Source organism: Ovis aries, chromosome 11, assembly GCF_016772045.2.
Source record: "Ovis aries strain OAR_USU_Benz2616 breed Rambouillet chromosome 11, ARS-UI_Ramb_v3.0, whole genome shotgun sequence".
NCBI classification, from domain to species: Eukaryota; Metazoa; Chordata; class Mammalia; order Artiodactyla; family Bovidae; genus Ovis; species Ovis aries.
Window position 1 is genome coordinate 21,197,446 of NC_056064.1, and position 23,010 is coordinate 21,220,455.

General features: G+C 36.1%; 1 protein-coding gene across 11 annotated transcripts in view; it reads left to right on the forward strand.

Moving 5' to 3' along the window:
- NSRP1 (nuclear speckle splicing regulatory protein 1) overlaps window positions 1–23,010 on the forward strand; it is a 57,980-nt gene that overhangs the window by 25,712 nt on the left and 9,258 nt on the right. For all 11 annotated transcript variants that reach the window (XM_042255466.2, XM_042255471.2, XM_060395304.1 and 8 more), the window contains 5 exons: window positions 8,410–8,466; window positions 10,397–10,525; window positions 11,384–11,591; window positions 12,448–12,556; window positions 14,918–22,557. In XM_042255466.2, coding sequence (XP_042111400.1) covers window positions 8,410–8,466; window positions 10,397–10,525; window positions 11,384–11,591; window positions 12,448–12,556; window positions 14,918–15,968 — 1,554 coding nt within the window. In that variant the 3' untranslated portion in view covers window positions 15,969–22,557. The remainder of the gene's footprint in view (window positions 1–8,409; window positions 8,467–10,396; window positions 10,526–11,383; window positions 11,592–12,447; window positions 12,557–14,917; window positions 22,558–23,010) is intronic.

Sequence of the window (23,010 nt, forward strand, 5' to 3'; positions counted from 1 at the left end):
CTTGTCTTTTGAAAAAAATACATTACCAAGTGTATTTCATTAAAATTTGGCCTGTGTGAGGAGGAGGATTACAAGACCTTCAACTATTGTTTATGAATGTGCTGGTTATTACCAACAGGGTTAATGATGTTCCTTTGGGAAATAAGTGGAATAGTAGTTTTCCTTTTATTGGTAAATTAAGCAATAATTGGAAGAGATGTTATTATAATAAATGTTTTTATTAGTACTAAATCTTACAAAATGTTTTTCTACAACTTTTTGACTGATGCAGCATAGGATATTGAGAATCATGTTTGAGTTTCTTTTTTCCACTTAATCCTTGCTTCTTTACACTAAAGTACTTTACATTAAAGAGCTATTCTTTTCCTTATGAGGAGTCCAAAATTACGCTTTTATTTATATTCCTTTTATGCTTCTCCCACTTTTTGCTTTTCATCACAGAGAAATTGTCATATGAAATAATATTTTTACTTCAGAACAGCATACTTTATGACATTTCTTCTCTATCTCTGTATGCTTGTGCACATGTGTGTTTGTCTTTCGGGAACTGTGACATCTCTGACAAGGAAAGAACTATTATGCATGTAGTAAGATTCATTTTTGAAACAGAATTGTTAGCCATACTTCTCATTTCAGGGCACATTCACATTATCAGCCTGCAAAGACTCTTACTTTATCAGTTTTCCTCTTCATTCCCTCTCCCATTCCTTTTTAAATATACTCTGATATTTGATATATATGCTTGAATATGTATGTATCCTTTTGTATTGTTGGGCAGGGGGGCCGGGGGGTGCTGGTCATTGCTTTGTTGCCATGCTCCGTGGCTTGTAGAATCCCAGTTTTCCTCAACCAAGGATTGAAGTGATCACGGCAACAAAAGCCCAGCATCCTAACTACTAGGTCACCAGGGAACTCCCTGGACAGAGTTTAAAGCAAGGCCAGGATCAACTATGTCAGATATTTCTAAGGTCAGATAAGATAAATGCCTGAAGTATTGTTTAGACTTAACAGCAGAGGTTTTATAGAGAACAGTTTCACTGGAGTGGTAGGGATAGAGGCCAGGTTATGCTGGGGTTGAGGAATGAATGTGGATAGAGGCAACAAGGGTAGACCGCTTTGGCTCTAAAGGGATGCCAGGATTCTTAAGGTGGCTGTTTGGGTCAGGGGGAGAGGGATCTTTGTTTTCTTACAGGAGAGAATTGAGCTTGGGTTCTGGCCCACTTAAGGTTTTTAGGTTTTGTGAGAGAGTTGTAGGAGTTCTTTTTTTGATGTTTCTCTTCAAAGATGCCAACATCATAGATATCACTCAAAAAGGGAAAAGATAAAGCCATAGAGGAAAGATGTTTGTAACCATATAAACAAAAGATTGTTGTCCAGACTATACCAAGAACTCCAGCAAATCATTAAGGAAAAACAAAAGAACCCAAACAGAAAAATGTACAAAAGACATAAATAGGTTTTTCACAGCAAAGGAAACTTTAGCTAACTAATAAATACATGAAAAGATGTTCCGCCTCATTAATAAGGTAAATGCAAAATAAAATCATTTTATATCCATAAAATTGCTTAAAGAATAAGATGTTCCATAATATAAAATGTTCCCAAGGATAGAATAGTAGGAATTTATGTACTGTAAATGGGAGTGTGAATTGTTTAGACTACTTGAGAGAATAATTTATCACTATTTATTGAAGATAATCTACAGTGTAGCAGTTCTGCTCCTGAATGGTTGCACATGTATATCAGGACACACACACAATGAGGTTCATAGCTTTTTTGTTTGCAGAAAGGGAAAACCCAGATGATCATCAGCAGAGGAGTGGATGCTAGTTCATAATCTGTAAAATAAAGCAACATCATCTAGAGATGTAAACTGTGGAGGAGGTAAACTATTCCTCTACCCTACCAGAGACTCCAGCTGGGATTGACGTAAGATAGATTAGCAGGAGGAAAGAATAGGAAATTCTTTTCCATGTATATTGGAGCCTTCACAAGAAAAAATAAAACCCAAAGAAGTGAATAGACTAAGCGCTTATATAGTTGGTTAACAAAGGGAGCAATTGTGGAGAAGTAAAATTTGGAGCAGACTAAAGAAAGAGTTAGGCAAACAAGATCTGTTTGTGTAGCTTTCTCCTGACTTTGACTCCCCCATCTCTGGTGATAAGAATGCTTCTAACTCCTAGTACAGGGAAGGCACCTTTCCCGTGTGAATTTTATTTCCTACTTTAGGGAGAAGGAAGATCAGAGTGTCCTTGCACCTGCTGTTTCTCAAGTGTCTTTAACTCAGAATATCAGAATGTCAAAGCAGCATATTTTCAGGTAGCATGTCCTGAGCACCTACCGTATATAGCAAAACTAAAGTAAGGAGACTATAAACAAAATTCAGAGTAGAAAGAGTAGGAGATGAGATCAGGGAAGAATATATAGGGATTTCTTAGGCTGGATAGTGAATTCACAGATGTTATTTTTTGTACGTAACAATTTTTCATAGTAGTTTTGAAAGGTGGCAGTAATCTGTAATGTGTGTACAGGGCCTTGACAAAAGACTAAGAGGTTTAAAAAGAGAGGAGCCTGGATATAGTTGGTAGAGAAAGAAGATAGTCTTGACTAGTGAAAAAGAAGAATTTGACTAGGTAGTATTAGGGCCCAATTACAATTAGAAAATAAGAAATTGTATTTTCCAGAAGTGCTCAGCAGGCCTAATATAGACAATACATGGTTGGATTGATTCAGGACTGGGTTTGTTAGATGAGTGCAGAAGATAGGCAGTATAGCAAAGGAGTTAAGATTATTGGCAAGAATAGTTGACGATTTATTATAAAGATTCTAATAGAAAATGAAATTATTTTATCCATAAAATCACAGAAAAGATACAGTGGAAATAAATGATCAAGAGAACTACTGTATTTCTTCAAATCTAAAACATGTATGTTGCACTGTTATTTTATTTGAAAGTGTTAGTCGCTCAGTTGTGCCCAACTCTTTACGACTCCATGGACTGTAGCCAGAGAGACTCCTCTGCCCTGGGATTTCCCAGCAAGAATACTGGAGTGGGCAGCCATTCCTTTCTCCAGGGGATCTTCCTGGCCCAGGGATCAAACCCAAGTCTCCTGCATTGCAGACAGATTGTTTACCTAAAAGAACAGTATCAAATATGAGTCTTTGTTGTCACTTAGAATTCTAATTGTGTATTTAGTACATGATACAGTATTGAGTTCTTTTAGTCTTAATTAGATACAGATTTTTAAATTTAGGTTAATCTTAAACATACATAAAAAGCAAAATATAAGTGAAGTTAGTTGGTTAAGGAATTTATAAAGCTTTTTCAAATCTAGAGTCTCTTTTGGACTCGCTTTTTCACTCAGATTATGTATTTCCACACTATATCATTCTCTGACATCAAACCTGATGGTTTTAAGGAGGGTATTTGGAGGTGGTGAAGTAATAACCCCAAGTGGCAATCAAAAGTAAATTATCTCTACAAAATTGCATAATTTTAAGAATCACAGCATGAACACTCAGTGATGCTCATTCTACAAGTTTTGACGCTGGTAACAATATTTACACACGCAGGCAGTATTATCGACTAAGGTATTAAGAATACCTTTGGTTCAACAATAATTAGATGATGCCACTGATCGTAAGCTGTATCCAACGTCAGCAGTGTTAAAATGTGAAATAATGCACATCTCATGTTCAGTGAAATTTGGTAGAAGGGTAGTGGTGGTTATCAGGTGGGTTGCCCAAGTTTATAGTTTCAGAGCTGAGTCAGTGGAAGATAATGACAAGAGTGACCATGAGAGAGGGTGGCTGAAGTAGAGAAGAAATCATCAGTAAATTGCACTCAGATATGATACAACTAAAAGGGAAACTCAAAAACCTTTTAAAACATAACTGGAGATGAGGAAAACAATGTCAGTATTTGTGGCATGGGTTATCTGGGATGATGGTGGCATGCCAGAGAGATGGCATGGTGTTCCTCAGTAGAGAGGAAGACTGAGCTCAAGTAATATAGGGTTCATAAACTGAGAGAAGAGGGGGCTAAGTATAGCACAGTCGTATATTATGAGCTTCATAGAAACGGATTTTTACCTGCAGTAGACGAAACTAGAATCAGGAGGACACACAGTTTCCTAATCTGAAGTACAGGGTGTGTGAGCCGTGAGCAGCTTCAAAAGAAAGATGTCTTTAGAGAAAAGCCAGTTTTTAGTCAAGGAAGTAAAAGAAAAATTCATCATAGAGGATGAGGATGTGGGGTTCCTAAAGGACTTAGTGGGAAGGTTTGAGTCAAGGTGAAATACACAAGAAGCAGTGTGGCCATCAGATGAGGGGAGGTGGTTATTGGGTGGCTTCTTGAACCAGTCCATTCTGAAGGAGATTAGCCCTGGGATTTCTTTGGAGGGAATGATGCTAAAGCTGAAACTCCAGTACTTTGGCCACCTCATGCGAAGAGTTGACTCATTGGAAAAGACTCTGATGCTGGGAGGGATTGGGGGCAGGAGGAGAAGGGGACAACCGAGGATGAGATGGCTGGCTGGCATCACTGACTCGATGGACGTGAGTCTGAGTGAACTCCGGGAGTTGGTGATGGACAGGGAGGCCTGGCATGCTGCGATTCATGGGGTCGCAAAGAGTCGGACACGACTGAGCGACTGAACTGAACTTGAATAGTGAACAAGGACTAACCTGGGTGTAGCCTTAAAGTTTCCCCACACCATTAAATATTGTTGAAAGCAGGTTTTTAATGGGCTAGCTAGAGAACTTTCCGTTGAGTTACTTAACCAGTATTCTTTTGTTGAAGGTGCAAAGAAGTCCATTCATTCAGTCGTTCCTTGCTGCCATCTCCCATCATCCAGTGTTGACTATAGCACCACAGCAGAGGACTCCCGCAAAAAGAGAAGAGTTCTTTCTAATCTCATGCTTTGGGGCAATGTATTTTCATTTATAGTTGCTAGTAAAATCACTTTCAGTTCTAGAATGCCCATTTCTAACTATGCCACAGCTGCCATTGCTTGTGAAGGATTCAAACGTATGCATCCTCCATTTTCCTGTGTTTTGGTGTCCTGAATATGAAACCTAAGGAATCTTAACACACAAAAGAAAATATTTGTGCCTTTTAAATATTCAACAGACTATATTTTTCTAGTTCAGTTGTTGCAAATTGAATCATACTGTACTACGACTTCATGTAAATTCCAATTTCATATTTATTAAACACACTGATAAAGTGGAACATAGTGTACATGCTTTTTTGGTGAATGCCTTGGTTTAATTGTAATACTCCAAGGGAAAAAAACCTATAGCTACTATTTTCACATAACTTAATTTTCATTTGTTTAAATATAAGCATTTCTTTTGCCTACTGTTCTTAAATATGAGCATAGTAATAATAATGGTAGTAATGATAGCTAATGTTTATTGAGCTCTTCTTTAAGCCAGATACTTGCAAAGTAGTGTTTACGTATTATCTCATTTAATCCTCAAAACCACCTTGTGAGGTGGATACCATTGTGTAGATGAGTAACATACCTGAAATAACACAGCTAGTAAGAGAGAACAGTTTGAAAGTCAGATTCCTGAGCTTACACTTGTGACCATTATTCTGCACTTCCTCCTTTAGGATCTCTTAAATTTAGAGGCTGACATGTTGGCAGTTATTATATATCTTAGTTTTATTTTATGCATAGGGCATATGTATGAAATCAGTTTCTTTTTTTGCTGAATTCAGTAAAATGAAACCTTCCCTGACTTATGCAGGGGAACCTTTTTCATTTTTATCTTCTCTTGCGTATCCTTTCTCATGGAAACCAGACTAAATTTGTCTTAACATTTGTATTAGTATTGTAATTTAAGAATATCTCTTAAAACCTAGAAAGACTTGACCTTTAAAATATAAAGTCTTACTGATCCTGCATTTAATTTTACCATCTCTAATATGAATTTGAACCAGAGTTTCTTATGTTTGTTATGTAGGAGATTTTAAAATGTTATTTAAGACATGTACTGATTTTTATATAGAATCACTATTACTGAAACAAAAGTTTTATTGCTGCTGTTTTCAGTTTTTTTTAAGTTATCTTTGTTTAAACAAGTTGTTGGCATTTTAGCCATCACCATTAATAATCATTTTAAGTTCTTTTAGCTAGAAAACAGAAATGAACTTCCAAAGAAGATAGTCTTCCCTGAGTTTTTCAGCTTAGTTTCAGTTACTTCTTTATCCACTGATGCTCTTGGAATCTGGGGTACAAGTTGGTGGATAAGATATGTAAAATCACTCTCTCCATATGTTATCACTCCTGTAAGTAATAGCAACTGATTTTTTCAAAGGTCAGATTTCATCTTTCCAAACAGCTATAAACATGAAAACAAAGTCTCTTGAGATGTCTCAAAATGTGCTTACCTTTTTAGATTGGAGAGGCCTTTCCCTTCTGCTTATTCTACATTATATAAACATCTAAAAATAGCCTTGTGGTTTTTTTTTTTTTTTTCAAGTTCAGTAGTTCGGGTTGAAGCAACCAGTTTGAAAGTAATAGCAGGTGAATGGTGACTGGAAGAGAGGTAGGAAAACATAATAAAAATAATACCAAAAGTCCAGCATCTGGGGATTTACTCTTCTAGTCAGTCCTGAGGACACTGTTGACTCAATGATTAAGAAAAATAAATTTAGTATACACTAATTAGACTGAGACATTGGTCCAATGATTAGGACTTGGCACTTTCACAGCCAGGCCTAGGCTCCGTCCCTGGTTTGGGAACAAAGGTCCTGCAAGCTGTGAAAAACAACAAACAAAATGCATTGGAAAGAATTTCATGAGATATGCTTACTAGAATATTTAATATTTTCATGTTTACAAGTTATATTCTAATGAGTGAAAAATGTGTCTTATCACATAACAGGAACTTTGATTTAAATGAGTAATACTTACAATACACAAGTAATATACTTAGCATACTAGCACCTGACTCTTACTGATGTTAGGGCTTCCCTGGTGGCTCAGATGGTGAAGAATCTGCCTGTAGTGCAGGAGACCCAGCTTCAATCCCTGGGTCGGGAAGACCCCCCACCCGGGGAAGGGAATGCCAATCCACTCTGATAATCTTGCCTGGAGAATTCCATGGACAGAGGAGCCTGGTGGGCTGCAGTCTATGGTGTTACAAAGAGTAGCTTTCACTTTCACTATAGATTTTAGTTACTATTAATGTTTTTGTTAACAATCTCTCTTCCTCTAATTGGAGTCAGTTTACTGTCACCTAAAATAAACTTGGTCTGTGCCTGTACACTTATTTTATTAGTGTTCTGTAATTACTGTCTGGCTTTTGTGTATTAGTTTTATTCATCTGCATGGTCATAGAAAACTAGAAATAAGTTCATTCATTCTGTTTGTTGCCATGGAAAACAAGCATGCATCAATTGATACTCTACAGCTGAAAACAGCAAATGTCAGTAGGCTAGAGAACTGTAGTTCTAGAGCTGAGGATTATATTTTCAGTTAAAAATAAGTTCATGAGTATTTTTTAAGATATAATTTGCACAACATAAAATGCACCCCTTTCCTGTGTTACATTTCCATGTTGGTTAGGATATTTACAAAACTTTAAACTTTAGGCGAACAGTTTTTCCCAAGTATTCTAATTATATTTCTTTTCTTAGCTGCAAGTCTTTACTTTTGCCCTGTGGTTACTACTTTCTGTACTTTTCTTGCCTTCTCTGAAATTCCTTTTGATTGAGGTCTAATGTCCTATCTCTTTTGGGAAGTCTTTCTTGATTCCTCAGACATTTAGTCTCACAGCCCCCTTTTTTAATTCCTTTATTATATTGCTTATCATATTTATAATTATCTCTTCAGTTTTCTTTCCTTTCAGACCATTTATCTCTCAAGCATAGCGACTGTTCTTGTTTTTCTGCTATCTTCAGAAATTCGAACAATGTCATGGTAGGCTTTTTGGTACATATTTATTAAATTGTTATGACGGCAAGTAGTTCTGGCAGTCCCTAATCTGTCAGCGTGTACTAGGAGTGTGATATACTATATTCGGTGTTGAATGTTAAAATAATATGCATTTTGTTTTGGGGAATTATACCATTTTAGTATTGGAAGGTACCAATCCTCCCCAACTCAGCACATACACATTAATTTATGCACACAAAGCAAATTGAAGTCCATAGAAGTTGAACAGTGTTGAAGCTGGGACTAAAAATCCATGTTACCTCATGTCCCATACTAATTTATTTTCTCTTATATCCTGATGACTTAAAAATTCATTTGTCTCCTAAGGGAGAAGACCTTGAAAATCTTGATTCATAATACTGTATTTTTAACCATAAGTGAGGAACTAGTTGCCAATCAGAATACTGGAAAAGAACTTTTAAATTGGTTTAAACTATGACATCATTTTCCTGTTTTATAGACCTCCGTGAGTGAAAGCCTTCAGAGGGAAGCTGCCAAGAAGCAAGCAATGAAACAGGTAAGGTGGAAAGGGTGAATTAAATGTATTTGGTGAAGTAATTATTTCAGCTCACATTTAAAGCATCAGTTTTGGGATCTGTGCAACTGAGACTACACAGTAGGTGTGTATTAAATAATTTTATCTTGATGCTTGTTTTCTGAAAATGGGTAAGATGTTTCTTGATTTGCATAGATTTCAGGTTTCTTGTATAAATTTTAAGGGAGAAAAAGGGAGAAGAATTAGTCCCTTACTGCTGTATTCCAGATTAAACCCATTTCTGCTTTCAGATGACTTAGTCTGACAGTGGGTTGCATGGTTTAATAATTCCTGCTAGTGTGAGCTGCCAGGATGCAGCAATTCCACTTCTGTGCATGTATCCAAAGAAAGTGAAAATACTAATTTGAAAAGATACATACACCCCTGTGTTCATTACAGTGTTATTTGTAATGGCCAGAATATGGAAATTACCTAAATGTCCATTGATGAGTGAATGGATAATGAAGATGTGAAGTGTACACACACACTCACACTCACACACGAATACTACTCAGCCATAAAAAACGAAATATTGCCATTTGCAGTAACATAGATGGACCTTGAGGCTGTCATGCTAAATGAAATAAGTCAGAGAAAGACAAATATCATATGATTTCACTTATACATGGAATTTAAAAAACAAAACATTTGAACAAAACAAAACTCATAGAGAAGAAATTGATAGTTGCTCGAGGGGAAGTGTATTGGGGAGCTTGGTGAAATGGATGAAGGGGATCAAGAGGTACAAAATTCAAGTTATTTTTTTAAAAAGTCATGGTGACGTAATATACAGCATAGTGACTGCAGTCTGTAGTGACTATAGACATTGTATGCAAATTTGGAAATTGTTAAAGTAAATCCTAAAAAGTTTTTGTCACTTGAGGAAGTATTTTTTATTTTTCTGGTAGCTTTGTATGGTGACGGATGGTAACTAGACTTACTCTGGTGATCATTTCACAAATGTCAAATCATAGTCTATGTCAGTTATACTTCAGTGAAAATAAATAAAAAGTTCCTTACAATTATTAAACTATTTTTAATGAAAAATATATCAGACAAAAAATTCTTAAAACTGCTTGTATTCCAAAGTAATTTCTTTAGTGAATATACTACTTAAATTCTAGAGGTGACATCTCTAAAAATAAAGCAATTTTCGATTATTAAAAAAAGTATTTCATGCCATTTGAAACCTGAACATTTTATTTGATAACACAACTAAAAATGATATGAAAGTTTGATATGTAGTATAATATAGGCATCTCAAAATTAAGGTTTGATGTTCCTAAGTCATACCCTAGTCCTTTTGACTTTTTGATGCGGATAACTATTTATTTGGGGGCTTCCCTGATGGCTCATCAGGTCAAGAATCCGCCTGCAATGCAGGAGGCACAGGAGACTCGGGTTCGATCCCTGGGTCAGGAAGACCGCTTAGAGGAGGAAATGGCAATCCACTCTAGTATTCTTGCTTGGAAAACCTCATGGACAGAGGAGCCTGGCTATAGTCCATGGGCTCGCGAAGAGTTGGACACAACTGAGGGACTAAACACACATTCATCTTTAAGTGAATAGATAATAATAAATAATGTTTAATATCCTGGACGAGGGCATGGCAACCCACTCTGGTATTCTTGCCTGGAGAATCCCATGGACAGAGGAGCCTGCGGGTCTGTAATCCACGGGGTCGCAGAGGGTCAGACACGACTGAGCTACTAAGCACAGCACAATGTTTAATTAACACTTACTCTGTGTAAGGCTCTATTCTAAGTGTTTTAAGTTTAAAATGTGATTGATACATTTTTATGATATATTTCTGATTTACGATCCTGTCCCCAAAAAACTACTTAAGACTTTTTCTGGTATCTATTAGTTGGCCCATATTTTTGAAATATGTTCGATTTTTTTTTTTTTTAAGACCAAACTTGAAATTCAGAAGGCTCTTGCAGAAGATTCTACTGTTTATGAATATGACAGTATTTATGATGAAATGCAGAAAAAGAAGGAAGAAAGTAACCCCAAGTTGCTTTTGGGAAAAGACCGAAAGGTTTGTAGCTGAAAATACACTTTCTTTGACTTTCACCTGCATTTTGTATCTTACTCTTATTTCACCATGAGAATGATCTGACAAAAAATTTTAGGTATATAAAATATATAAAGAGCCCCTAGTTCCAGATAGTGTAGATTTTCTAGAATCTAGGAAGCTGTATATAAAGTATCATAACCAGGAGCAAGAGAATTATCTAACAATTTTATAAATTTTGTTTTTTGTTTTAAAACTTTTTCAAATTATTTTTTGAAAGTCTTTGTATTGCTTCTCCTGTTCATGTTTCTGTTTTATAATTTTTTATTGCTTCCTAGCTGATAACTGAATCATCCATCTGTATCACGATCAGATTTTTAGTTTGATGAAAATGTAAAGGTGTGGAGATTGAATGAAATAAGTTCAAATTTTCTACCACTCTTATTCTTTCACAAAGCACAGATTGGTTTTTAAGGATCTTTACATCTTACACTATCTAAAAGTAGTGGTGTAAAATTATATTAAAGCTACTATTTTCAATAATTGTATTTCAACTAATGTGAAACACTAGTTGGAAAGCTTTCCTGTTCACATATCTGAAGAAGTAAAAAAATACCATTTTGTAAAAAGGATGAGAAAAACAATGGGAAAATTACCTATTTAGTTTGAGATTTTTTTTTAAATGGTGTTTTGAATAATTCTGTCTATACTTAAATTTCTATTGAAATGAATTTTATTTTCAATCTTGCTAGTAAATTTATATTGAATTTTGAGAAGTTGATCCTGTTAATTTGACTTTTTATCTTAATTCATGGTAACAATAGAATATTAACAGTTCATTATCTTTGACTCTCTCCTAAATAATCGTATTTTTTCCCCTAGCCCAAGTACATCCACAACTTACTGAAAGCAGTTGAAATTAGAAAAAAGGAACAAGAAAAAAGAATGGAAAAGAAAATACAGAGAGAACGAGAAATGGAAAAGGGAGAATTTGATGATAAAGAGGCATTCGTAACATCTGCTTATAAGAAAAAACTGCAAGAGAGAGCTGAAGAGGAAGAAAGGGAAAGAAGAGCCGCTGCGCTCGAAGGTGAAATGAAAGAGGGAGAAGGGTAGAAGGAGATAGAAATAAGAGAATTCTGCCCTGTGGTAGCCATTTGTTCTGTCACTGAACTTTTTTATTATAATGTTGTCATAATTTATGTATGTGAATACAGAGTACAAGGTATATGATGTTATATAGTATTATAAAATAGAAGATTTTAGGTAAAAACACAGTTGCACTATTAGTAGCTGTTATTTCTGTTCAACTTTCTAATTATATCTCATTTTGTTGCTTGAAACTGTAATCATCACAAGTCATTGCCTTAGAAAATGAATTCAAATGTAAAAACATCGATTACAAGGCATAACAGCACAGCGTTTGTCAAAGGGAATATAAACTGAGATTTAATCCTAGTTATATTTTCCTGGGATGAGAAAACTAACATCACGCAAAGAACATTAACGAGGCATTTACAAAAAGAATAACATTAATTCAAGAAAGAACAAAGATGTGCAGAGGCCAAAAAATATCTTAATGCTTTACTGCAGTACTTTCTACTCATGGTCGTTTCTTATGATCAAAGTAAAATGTAATTATAAACAGCTTATTTGTCAAGTGCTTACCAATTTTAAATGGACAGAAACCACATGTGTAAGACTTGGTCTCAGGATGTGCTATGTGTTCATCTAGAGCACCACTCAGGACGAGATAGTAAATAAACAGGGCTACATTCCAGTAGAAATCTATAGATAAAAAAGGCAACAGGCCAGATTTGGCCTGCAGACTATATAGATCTAAAGACCAGTTTATACACTATGTTATATACTCTGTGCCTGTAAAACTGAACTACATTTTGCCTTGTTGAATATAAATATTCTCACTTTTGCTTTCATTCTGTTAGCACGTTTGGATGTAACCAAGCAGAGAGATCTCAGTGGATTTTATAGGCACCTATTAAATCAAGCAGTTGGTGAAGAGGAAGTACCTACATGCAGCTTTCGTGAAGCCAGGTGAGATGTGGTATATGGACTATTTAGTATTACTCAGCCATAAAAAAGAATTCATTTGAATCAGTTCTGATGAGATGGATGAAACTGGAGCCGATTATACAGAGTGAAGTAAGCCAGAAAGAAAAACACCAATACAGTATACTAACACATATATATGGAATTTAGGAAGATGGCAATGATGACCCTGTATGCAAGACAGGAAAAAAGACAGATGTGTATAACGGACTTTTGGACTCGGAGGGAGAGGGAGAGGGTGGGATGATTTGGGAGAATGGCATTCTAACATGTATACTATCATGTAAGAATTAGATCGCCAGTCTATGTCTGATGCAGGATACAGCATGCTTGGGGCTGGTGCATGGGGATGACCCAGAGAGATGTTATGGGGAGGGGAGGTGGGAGGGGGGTTCATGTTTGGGAATGCATGTAAGAATTAAAGATTTTAAAATTTTAAAAATAAAAAACTAAAAAAAAAAACAAAAACAGAAAAAGAAAACTAAAAAAAAAAAAAAGAAGGATACTGTCCTTAAGTTCTGATATGATCCCACGATCATTTAAACTTCCTGGAAGTAGAGGACTGTAGTGTTGCATATTTTGTTGTTAGCCAAACCTGACCTAATTGAATGAATAACTAGAGATTTACAGCTTTTTAGTTCAAGATATTTTTATTATAGTAATTCTGCATGCATGTTCAGATAGTATATAAAAAGAGAAGTGTATCTTTTCATAAATAGGACCTAGCCTCTGTAAAACATAAAGATTCACATAATCAGGGGCTTAGAAATGCATTATCCAGTATGTAGCCACTAGTTTCATGTGGCTGTTTAAATTAAATCTAAAATTTTGGTTTCATCAGTCAACATTTCAAGTACTCCATTCTCACATTTGGCTAGTGGCTACAGTATTATGGACACTACCATTTCTGTAGACTCTTTTTTTTCTGGCTATGCTGTGCTGCTGGTGGAATCTTAATTCCCCACCAGGGTTGGAACCTGGGTCTCGGCAGTGAAAGCACTGAGTCATAACCACTGGACTACCAGGGAATTCCTCACTTCTTTTGGCATTTCTATTAGTACTGGTCTAGAAAGTAAGAGTTGGAAGAATTTTTAATAAAATTATAAGATATTATGCATACTAAGTTGCTTCAGTCATGTCTGACTCTTTGTGACCCTTTGGACTGTAGCCCATTAGGCTCCTCTGTCCTGGGAGCCTGGCAGTGTGATTCTGTAGGCAAGAATACTGGAATGGGTTGCCATTCCCTTCTCCAGGGGATCTTCCTGACCCAGGGATTGAACCTGCATCTCTTACATCTCCTGCATTGGCAGGTGGGTTCTTACCACTAGTGCCACCTGGGAAGCCCATAAGATACAGGAATAGTGAAATTATCATGCTATAAATATATATATACCCACTTTGAAGGTAAAGTTTGTCCTAAATTTGTATCTAAGGAAAGCAGTTCCTTGAGAACCATAGTTGTTGCTTTGTTTGTGTGATGAATAAGTGATTACTGGGAATGAATGTGTGAGTAATGTAAATAAATTAACCATGCTGATCAGCTGGGAAAATGTAGGTGGTATAAGCAGTGTTAATGTAACTGATCATAATAGCTGGATGGATTCACGTATTTCCATTTTGTTGTAATAGATGCTGAGGTGTATAGCAGGAGGCTGATGCCTTTTCAATCATGAGAAGGATTATTTAGTGATATTTAGAATTAGATTTTGTCACCATTTTGTGGTGAAAAAAATTTATCTTTTTGCAGGACTATTTTAAGTATTTTTTAGAAAGAAAGAAAAATAAAAATCCAACAAAAAGCCACAACTTGAACTTCTTGTTGAAAACTAGTACTTATTCCAGGATATGCCTTTTCCTAACAATTTGTTGTCTCCCGCTGCTGCTAAGTTGCTTCAGTCGTGTCCGACTCTGTGTGACCGCATAGATGGCAGCCCACCAGGCTCCTCCATCCATGGGATTTTCCAGGCGAGAGTATTGGAGTGGGTTGCCATTGCTTTCTCCAATTTGTTATCTATGTTTGGCAAAAAGGAAGACCTTCCACAGACCCCCATCTGAAGGTTCTAGAAAACCTTCCACAGACCCCTACCTGAAGGTTCTAGTGGTCTATACAGAAGGGCTGATTTTTACTTTTTCATTTCTACCAATATTGAAAATAATCTGAATGATTAGAATATACTAATGATAGATGTTTACCAGGTAAATAGACATCAGTACCTTTTTGAATTTGGGATAATCAGAAAGTATATACAGTTGTAAGTGTATTGACTTAAGTACTGATAAAAATTCTATGAATTTATTTACTATAATTAATAATGTGGCATTTTGTGTTACATTATTTTTCTTAAGGTCTGGGATAAAGGAAGAGAAATCAAAAGGATATTCTGATGAAGTAAGTTCAGAGAGCAGAATACCTCATGAGAACTGCATTCGCCATACTGGTGTGAAAGTAGAGGAAAACCCGGATGCAGACAGTGACTTTGATGCTAAGAGCAGTGAGAATGATGAAACAGAGGAAAAGAAAGGGAACTGTAGAAGGGAGAAGGGCACGGAGACCCTAAAAAATGACTCCAAGCATCACAGGAATCCTACCCACTCACCGTCATCTAGTGAGGAAAGAGAACATGGCACCCAGTGCCACACAAAAAACTCCAGGTCAGGAGGCCGTGAGAAAAGGGAAGAGCAACACCAAGAGAGACCAGCCAGGGAGCAGGACAGCTATCACACTGACCGTGATTCTCGAAAAGAAAAAAGGGATTCCCATAGGCACAGAGAGTCCAATCACAGAGATTCACACTGGAAGAGGCATGAACAAGAAGAGAGACTGAGGGGAAGAGACGAGAGAGAGAGAAATGACAGAGAATGGAAACGGGAGAAATATCCCTCCAGAGAACAGGAAAGACACAGACAACGAAATAATTATGACCGACACAATGAGAAAGGATGCGAGAAGGAAGAGAAAAGCAAAGAAAAGGAAGAGCATCTGAAAGCAAGAAAAGAAAGATATGAAAGCAATGATAAATATAGAGATAGAGAAAAACGAGAAGTCAGTGTTGAATCTTCAGAAAGAAATCGAGACAGAAAGGAAAGCAGCCCAAATTCTAGGGCAAAGGATAGGTTTGTTAACCAGGAAAGAGCCAGTAAAATGAGAGACATGGAAAAGGACAAAGATAGAAACCCAGAAAAACCCTCTAGTTCTGAAGCGTCATTGGGAGCAAAACACAGAATCACAGAGGAATGCCAAGAGACAGGCAAAGAACAGAAGAGGCTGCATGAGACAGTGAACAAGTTTGCAAAGCGGAGCAATGAAGAGACTGTAATGTCAGCAAGAGACAGATACTTGGCCCGGCAAATGGCAAGGATTAATGCAAAGACATATATTGAGAAAGAAGATGATTAATGACTGCCCCAGTAGAAAGACCTATGGAAGCACAGAAAATTACAACTCCTGAAACATGCTATATAAAGGAGTGTGTTAAGAGTGGTTGGGAGGGTGTTTTAAAATATATTTTCAAAATTCATTTTGGGTTTTGGTTAAGTCAGAAGTCAGTCCTTTTATCTTGAATGTTTAAGTTAATATGTAATATTTACTTATCAGTACGACATTCTTGGTTATATTCAAGTAACCTAAAGAGACTGCTAAATCCTCATAGGTAATATGAGGAAAATTCGATCTACTATGACCATTAAAAAATAATTTACTCTTCTATTGTTGATTTTGTTGCAGGAGCTGTTTATTTTATAAATACTGTGTTTCAGATAAAAATAATATGGATTTGAATGGAGAATATCGTTTTATGTCCTAAAGTTTGTATTAAAGTATGAAATATAGATCACAGATCTTGTCTAAGCTTTTTAGCTCACAACATACCTCTCTTTTATAAAAATTATGATACATTTGTACCATTTAATTGCTTATTTAAAAGTGTCACATTTAAAATGTCATTCGTGTCATGCCATCATTCCTCTTTTATGAAACCTTAGCAAGATATTAAATTGGTTATGTGTATAAATGAGTTTTAGCTAAGGGTGAAAAGATGGAGATACCCTAAATAAAAAAAAATTAGCTAAAGAACTGGGTAGCCTATTTATAAACATGTCTTGTTTAATATATTCTTAAAAATACAGTACCATTTATTACAATTCCATGTATAGAGGTTCTATACTAAGTCTTATCAGTGACAGTGACAAATACTGCAGAAGCATAGACTGAGTGTACACAGAGGGGTATAGTACAGTGTAAATGGAAAATTTCAGGTAAGATCATGGAAGACTGAATGACAGGCTAAAAGTCTTCAGCTTTGGTGAAGAATTGAATTCCTTTGTTAGAGTTGTCATACTAGAGCACAGGGTAGCAGTTCTTGGTTAAATAATGAATTATTTGGATCAATATAAATAAGGGATTCATTATATGTGTGGCTAGATACATGTTCTTTTAAATAGTTGAGGTCTAAAATAATGGACTTAAATTGTATAAGTAGGTAAACAACTGTTCTGTGATTCACTATCTTAATTTTCCTCCCTCCACTTGTTTACTCTTGTTCTAGTACTGTTTATTTTGGCTTCTGTGGATGATGATTTTTTTTTAATATTTCTTTCATTGATTTTTAAGGTGTTAATTTTTGCTATACAGCAAAGTGACTCAGTTGTATATACATTCTTTTTTGTATTCTTTTCCATTATGATTTATCCCAGAAGATTGGTTGTAGTTCCCTGTGCTGTACAATAGGACCTTGCTGTTGATCCATTCTAAACATAAAAATTTGCATCTACTAACCCAAACTCTCAGTCTATTCCTTTCCCTTCCCCCTACCCCTTGGAAACCAGAATCTGTTCTCTCTGTCTGTGAACCTGTTTCTGTTCTGTAGATAGGTTCATTTGTGCTGTATTTTAGATTCCACATGTAGGCGTATCATATGGTATTTGTCTTTCCCGTGTTGTCTCAAATGCCATTGTTCTTTTTCATGGCTGAGTAGTATTCCATTGTGTAAACATACCACATCTTTATCCATTCATCTATCAATGGACATTTAGGTTGCATCCATGTCTTGGATATTGTCTGGCTATTGTGAATAGTGTTGCTATGAACATAGGAGTGCATTTATCTTTTGGGGTTGTAGTTTTGTCCAGATACATGCTCAGGAGTGAGATTGCTGGATCATATGGTAATTCTATTTTTAGTTTTCTGAGGAACCTCTGTGCTGTTTTTCATAGTGGCTGTAGCTATTTACATTCCCACCAGCACTGTAGGAGGATTCCGTTTTTTCCACACACTCTCCAGCATTTGTTATTTGTAGACTTTTTAATGGTCACCATTCTGATTGGTATGAAATGATACCTCATTGTAACTTTGATTTGCATTTCTCTCATAATTAGTGATGTTGAGAACCTTTTCATGTGCCTGTGACCATCTGTATGTCTTGTTTGGAAAACTGTCTAGGTTTTCTGCCGATTTTTTGATTGGGTTGTATGAGCTATTTATGTATTTGGACATTAAGCCCTTGTCATTTGCATTGTTTTCAAATATTTTCTCCCATTCCATAGGTTGTTCTTTTCACTTTATGGTTTTCTTTGCTATGCAAAAGTTTCTAAGTCTGATTAATTCCTATTTGTTTTTCTTTCTATTGCCTTGGGAGACGGACCTAAGAAAACATTGGTATGATTTATGTCAGAGAATGTTTAGCCTATGCTCTCTTCTAGGAGTTTTATATGGATGATGTTTTTAAAGATAGACATGCAAATAATGGGCTTCCCTGTGGTTCAGCTGGTAAAGAATCCATCTGCAATGTGGGAGACCTGGATTCGATCCCTGGGTTAGGGAGATTCCCTAGAGAACGGAATGGCTACCCACTCCAGTATTCTGGCCTGGAGAATTCCATGGACTGTATAGTCCACGGGGTCTCAGAGTCAGATACCACTGAGCAACTTTGACTTTCATGCAAATAATCTTTGGCCTGCAATCAGAAAACCTAGGTATAAGGCCTGTTCTGGAACTTTCCAGCTGTGTGAACCTGGGCAAATCAGTTAATCACTCTGTGCTTCATGCTCCTTATCTACAAAACTGGGGAAATGACATCTATCACATAGATCTGATGATCAAGTGACATGATATTTGTGAAAATACTAGTTGCCTCAGTCGTGTCCGATTCTTTGCGACTCCATGACTTTAGCACACCAGATTCCTCTGTCCACAGAATTCTCCAGGCAAAAATACTGTAGTGGGTTGCCATTTCCTTTTCCAGGGAATCTTACCAACCCAGGGATTGAACCCAGGTCTCCTGCATTGTGGGTAGATTCTTTACGATCTGAGCCACCAGGGAAACCTGGTATCTGTGAAAGTACATTAAAAACTGAAGCTCTACACAGATTATAATACATTTTGCTTTACTGAAATTTAATATTTCTAGTTCTAGGTACTTTTGATGCTAAGTATTTGCAGATCACATGCAGTGATATTTTGGGGGATGTTTTTTACAATACACAGTTAAGATTTTTCTTTTAACCTTAAGAGTTTTTTTAAGGGATTTTTGTTTCATTCTGTTTTTTCTTTTTAATGAGACAGTCTATTCATCATGATGTTAAGAGTTACTACAGTAGTAGTTAACAACAAAAGGCATTTACTGATGTCTTAAAATATAATTTGAAATATCTATGACTAAATTGCATAAATGAGTACATGGGCATTTTATGCATCTTGAAGAGGGGACTATTTATTTTGTATAAATAAAACAGGCTTAATTCTGTCACTGAAGTTTAAATGTTTCATAAAAAGATAACATTGGACAATTTCATATAACCACAGTTGACAGAGGTGAATAGTAGAAAATATTTATTCTTAGCTATAAATAATGTGGAAGAAGAAACTAAAGATGAGGAAAATGAAGTACCATTTCTATAATTCAGTTAACTGTATATAGTCCAGAATTTGAAGCACCCCATTGATACTTTTGGGGCTTCCCTCATAGCTCAGTTGGTAAAGAATCTACCTGCAATGCAGGAGACCGGGGTTTGATCCCTGGGTTGGGAAGATCCACTGGAGGAAGACATGGCAACCTACTCCAGTATTCTTTCCAGGAGAATTCCCAAGGACAGAGGAGCCTGGCAGGCTACAGTCCCTGGCGTTGCAAGAGTCGGACACAACTTAGCGACTAAATCACTACCATTGATAACGTTCGACACAAAGTATCCTGAAAATTTTTTTTTTTTTTGTAAATCAGATCATATTTAAATGCTACTGGAGAAATAACTGCAAATTCTTATTTTACATAAGTCCCTAATTTTATCCTTTAAACTTTGCATTTTTCATGTATCAAGTTTTAAGGTATACTTCTAATATTAGAGTCAAGTAAGAATCAAGTAGCTTTTTTAAAAAATTAGCAAATATTCTTGTTTATGGAAATGTAGGTATTTGGGGCTTCCCTGGTGGCTCAGATGGTAAAGAATCCACCTGCATTGCAGGAAACCTGGGTTCAATCCTTGGGTTGGGAACATCCCCTGGAGAGGGGAACAACTACCCACTCCAGTATTCTGGCCTGGAGAATCTCATGGGCAGAGGAGCCTGGCAGGCTTCAGTCCATGGGAATGCAAAAAGTTGGACACAACTGACGTACTGACACTTTCATTCATTCCTTCATTTTCAACATTTCTCTTGAGATTTTTTTTTTTTGATGTATGTCGCTTTCACTTCAGGCATTTTAAGCCTAAAGATGGGCTAGCTCCTCTTTCCTAAATATTTGTTGTTTGAACTGTCAGTGTTTACAATTTGTTAGATTATTTACTACAATTGTAGTCTTCAGTTGTAGAACTGAAGGACTGAAATCACCTATTCTCTCTCCTAAATGTTAAGGTTCTTAGTTTAGCAGACAAAACTTTTTTCTGATGACGTGCTCCACCAGTGCACACTGGTTCCAAAGTAGATTTGGCCAGGGAAGATAGTCTCTTTTTGATAAGGAAATAAAAACTTGATTGGTGGTAGAGCAGTTTGGTATGGATATTATGAGGTGTTGTTAAGAGAAATGCAAGCTTAAATTTCAATTGAAATATATTGTGAATCTTTACAAAATTTGTTTTGATACACCTAATGTAGAAACAGTACTGAATGGATTCCAACTATATGTTACACAAGCAAAGGCATACTTAAGAGTCCATCTTTTCCACTGTAGTAAATGCCTATTAAAAAATTGAGAGGAGTATTATGTCATTCTAGGAGAGGAAATATTTATTTAGAAATTTCTAGATGCCAGGAAGAGTAGAGAAATTAAGTAGGTTTGTTTCTGCCCTCTAATGTAGTTATTTAAAACTTTGTTCCATCATTGACATTTAGAGACAGTTAACCAATGAGGGGGAAAGGTGATACTATAAAAATAACAAAAGATCTAGAGCTTTTGAAATAGCCCTTCCATGGAACTAAACAAGACACATTTTAATATATATCATTGACTTATCTGTGATATTGAAGAAAAAAATTCAGAATGTTTCACCAGGAAAGCTTTCTACAGTATAGGGATATTCCTTAATTTTTTTTTCAATATTTGGATTTATAAATTTCAGTCTCCAGCATACTTTGCAAGCACTTTCTAAATTTACCTTCCTAATTTAGAGCCTTTTGTGTAACTCTGCTTGTGTTTTCAAGTAACAGGTGAGCTCCATGATGACTTAAGTATACAACTTCCTATTTTGCATAGAACTGTTTTGTTTTCTTTGCTTTATGGTGATGACAGGTTGTAATAGTCTCTTTGAGGGATCTACTGCTCTTCCCAACTGTCTCTGACCAAAAAAATGGAGAAAATGCCTTCTGAATACTGCCTTGTTTTAATGACATCTTAAGCACCAGGTGTTGATTTATGAGCCAAAAGACATGCTACAAAAGCAACCAGGCATGGATTGTACCATTGGATAGCTAATGATTGTCTTAAGATGCATAAGAACACCACAGTTAAGCCACTGCATTCTGTGGTTTTAAGCTTTGCTTTGATGGTGACCTCCAAATCAACTGTACAACAGATAGAACATACCAGGTCAGTCTTTCCTACTTTTCAGAGAGAACATAGTTCTAATTCTAGGAGAATCTCCCTTTTTAAGGAGATTTGGGGTGGATAAGTTAAATGGAACTTCGTACTTAAAAGTTTGGTATTGGTGGCACCAAATTAACAAGCTGCATAAAAAGGATGGTGAGAGAGTGACTGACCTCACTTTGAGATTCATTATTTGATTTGTCATTATATGATTTTGGAGCTAATACATTGACTGGGTGGGTTTGTAGGGGTCTTTGCTTCCATCTCCAGATGGGGCAGCCAGGGCAGTAAATTTAGGTTACAAGTCATGCATTCCATACAAAAATGGAGTAAGTTTTAAATGGGTTTCAAGTTTTTTGGAATGGAGATAAATTGTTTGGACTCCATTACATATCAACATATAGGAACAATCTCAGTCAACTGAATTGGCCTCCCTTCTTTTGTTGTGCCTTGTCTGTTCCTTATTTCTGACTAGTAAATCACAGAAAAGAAATTAACTTCAGCACTTTACAATTCATTCCATTTTTATTTTTTGCTTTTATGTAAATGCTACATTAAATGTAAAAGGTCTTTAAAAGATTATTTTAAAGTTGGTCTACCAACTAAGTTTTCCTTAAAAAATTGAAATTCAGAGTAGTAGTGATAAATAGGAATCAAGTAAATGCAGACTATATTGAAGAGAGATTTTGGATTGTTTTAAAGTCTAGTGACATTTGAAAATTTTCAAAACACCTGTATAACACCTGGCTTGACAAAACTCTTTGTTTGAAAAAGTCCTGTTTAAAAAATGGTATCTCTGGAAAATGCATAAGCGTGTGTGAGAGGGGGCGAATCCATATAAAGCAAGTTCTTAAAATTTGCAAAGCTATTTACCACCAAATACACTGCCACTTACATCACCTCTCTCCTTTCAGCACCCTAGAAAGCAGAGAATGGACATAAGGTAGCAAGAAAGAATGAAAAAGCAAAGATAAGGTAGGTCACTAAGAGTCATTTTAAATCCCCCTCCTCATTCCCTCTGATAATTTGGGAAATTTCTCAGCAGCTGACATCTATGGGAAAAATACCCCACTGGGGAAAGCAGGGCATCAGAAATAGAAGGACGTAGTGGAATACAGTGGCTGGGGAATATTGTTGGGGAAAGGAAGCCAAGGGAGAAAGATCTATAATTGGATGAAATTAGGCCTCTACTATAGGGATCTTCTTTCTGTAAGGTTGTTAGGATTGAATTAGATTCATATAGAGGACTGATGTGATAACGCAGCCAGAAGATTGAGTCCTTTTATCATTGACCAGGCTTTACTGCCTTCAAGGTTTTGGTTAAGGAAATGTCACTGCAAGGTAAAATTTGCTTCTCTACCTATGCATCTGAGCGTCCCAAGCCACTGGAGTCACATTTACTAGATCTGTATTAAGGGTTTTATGTGG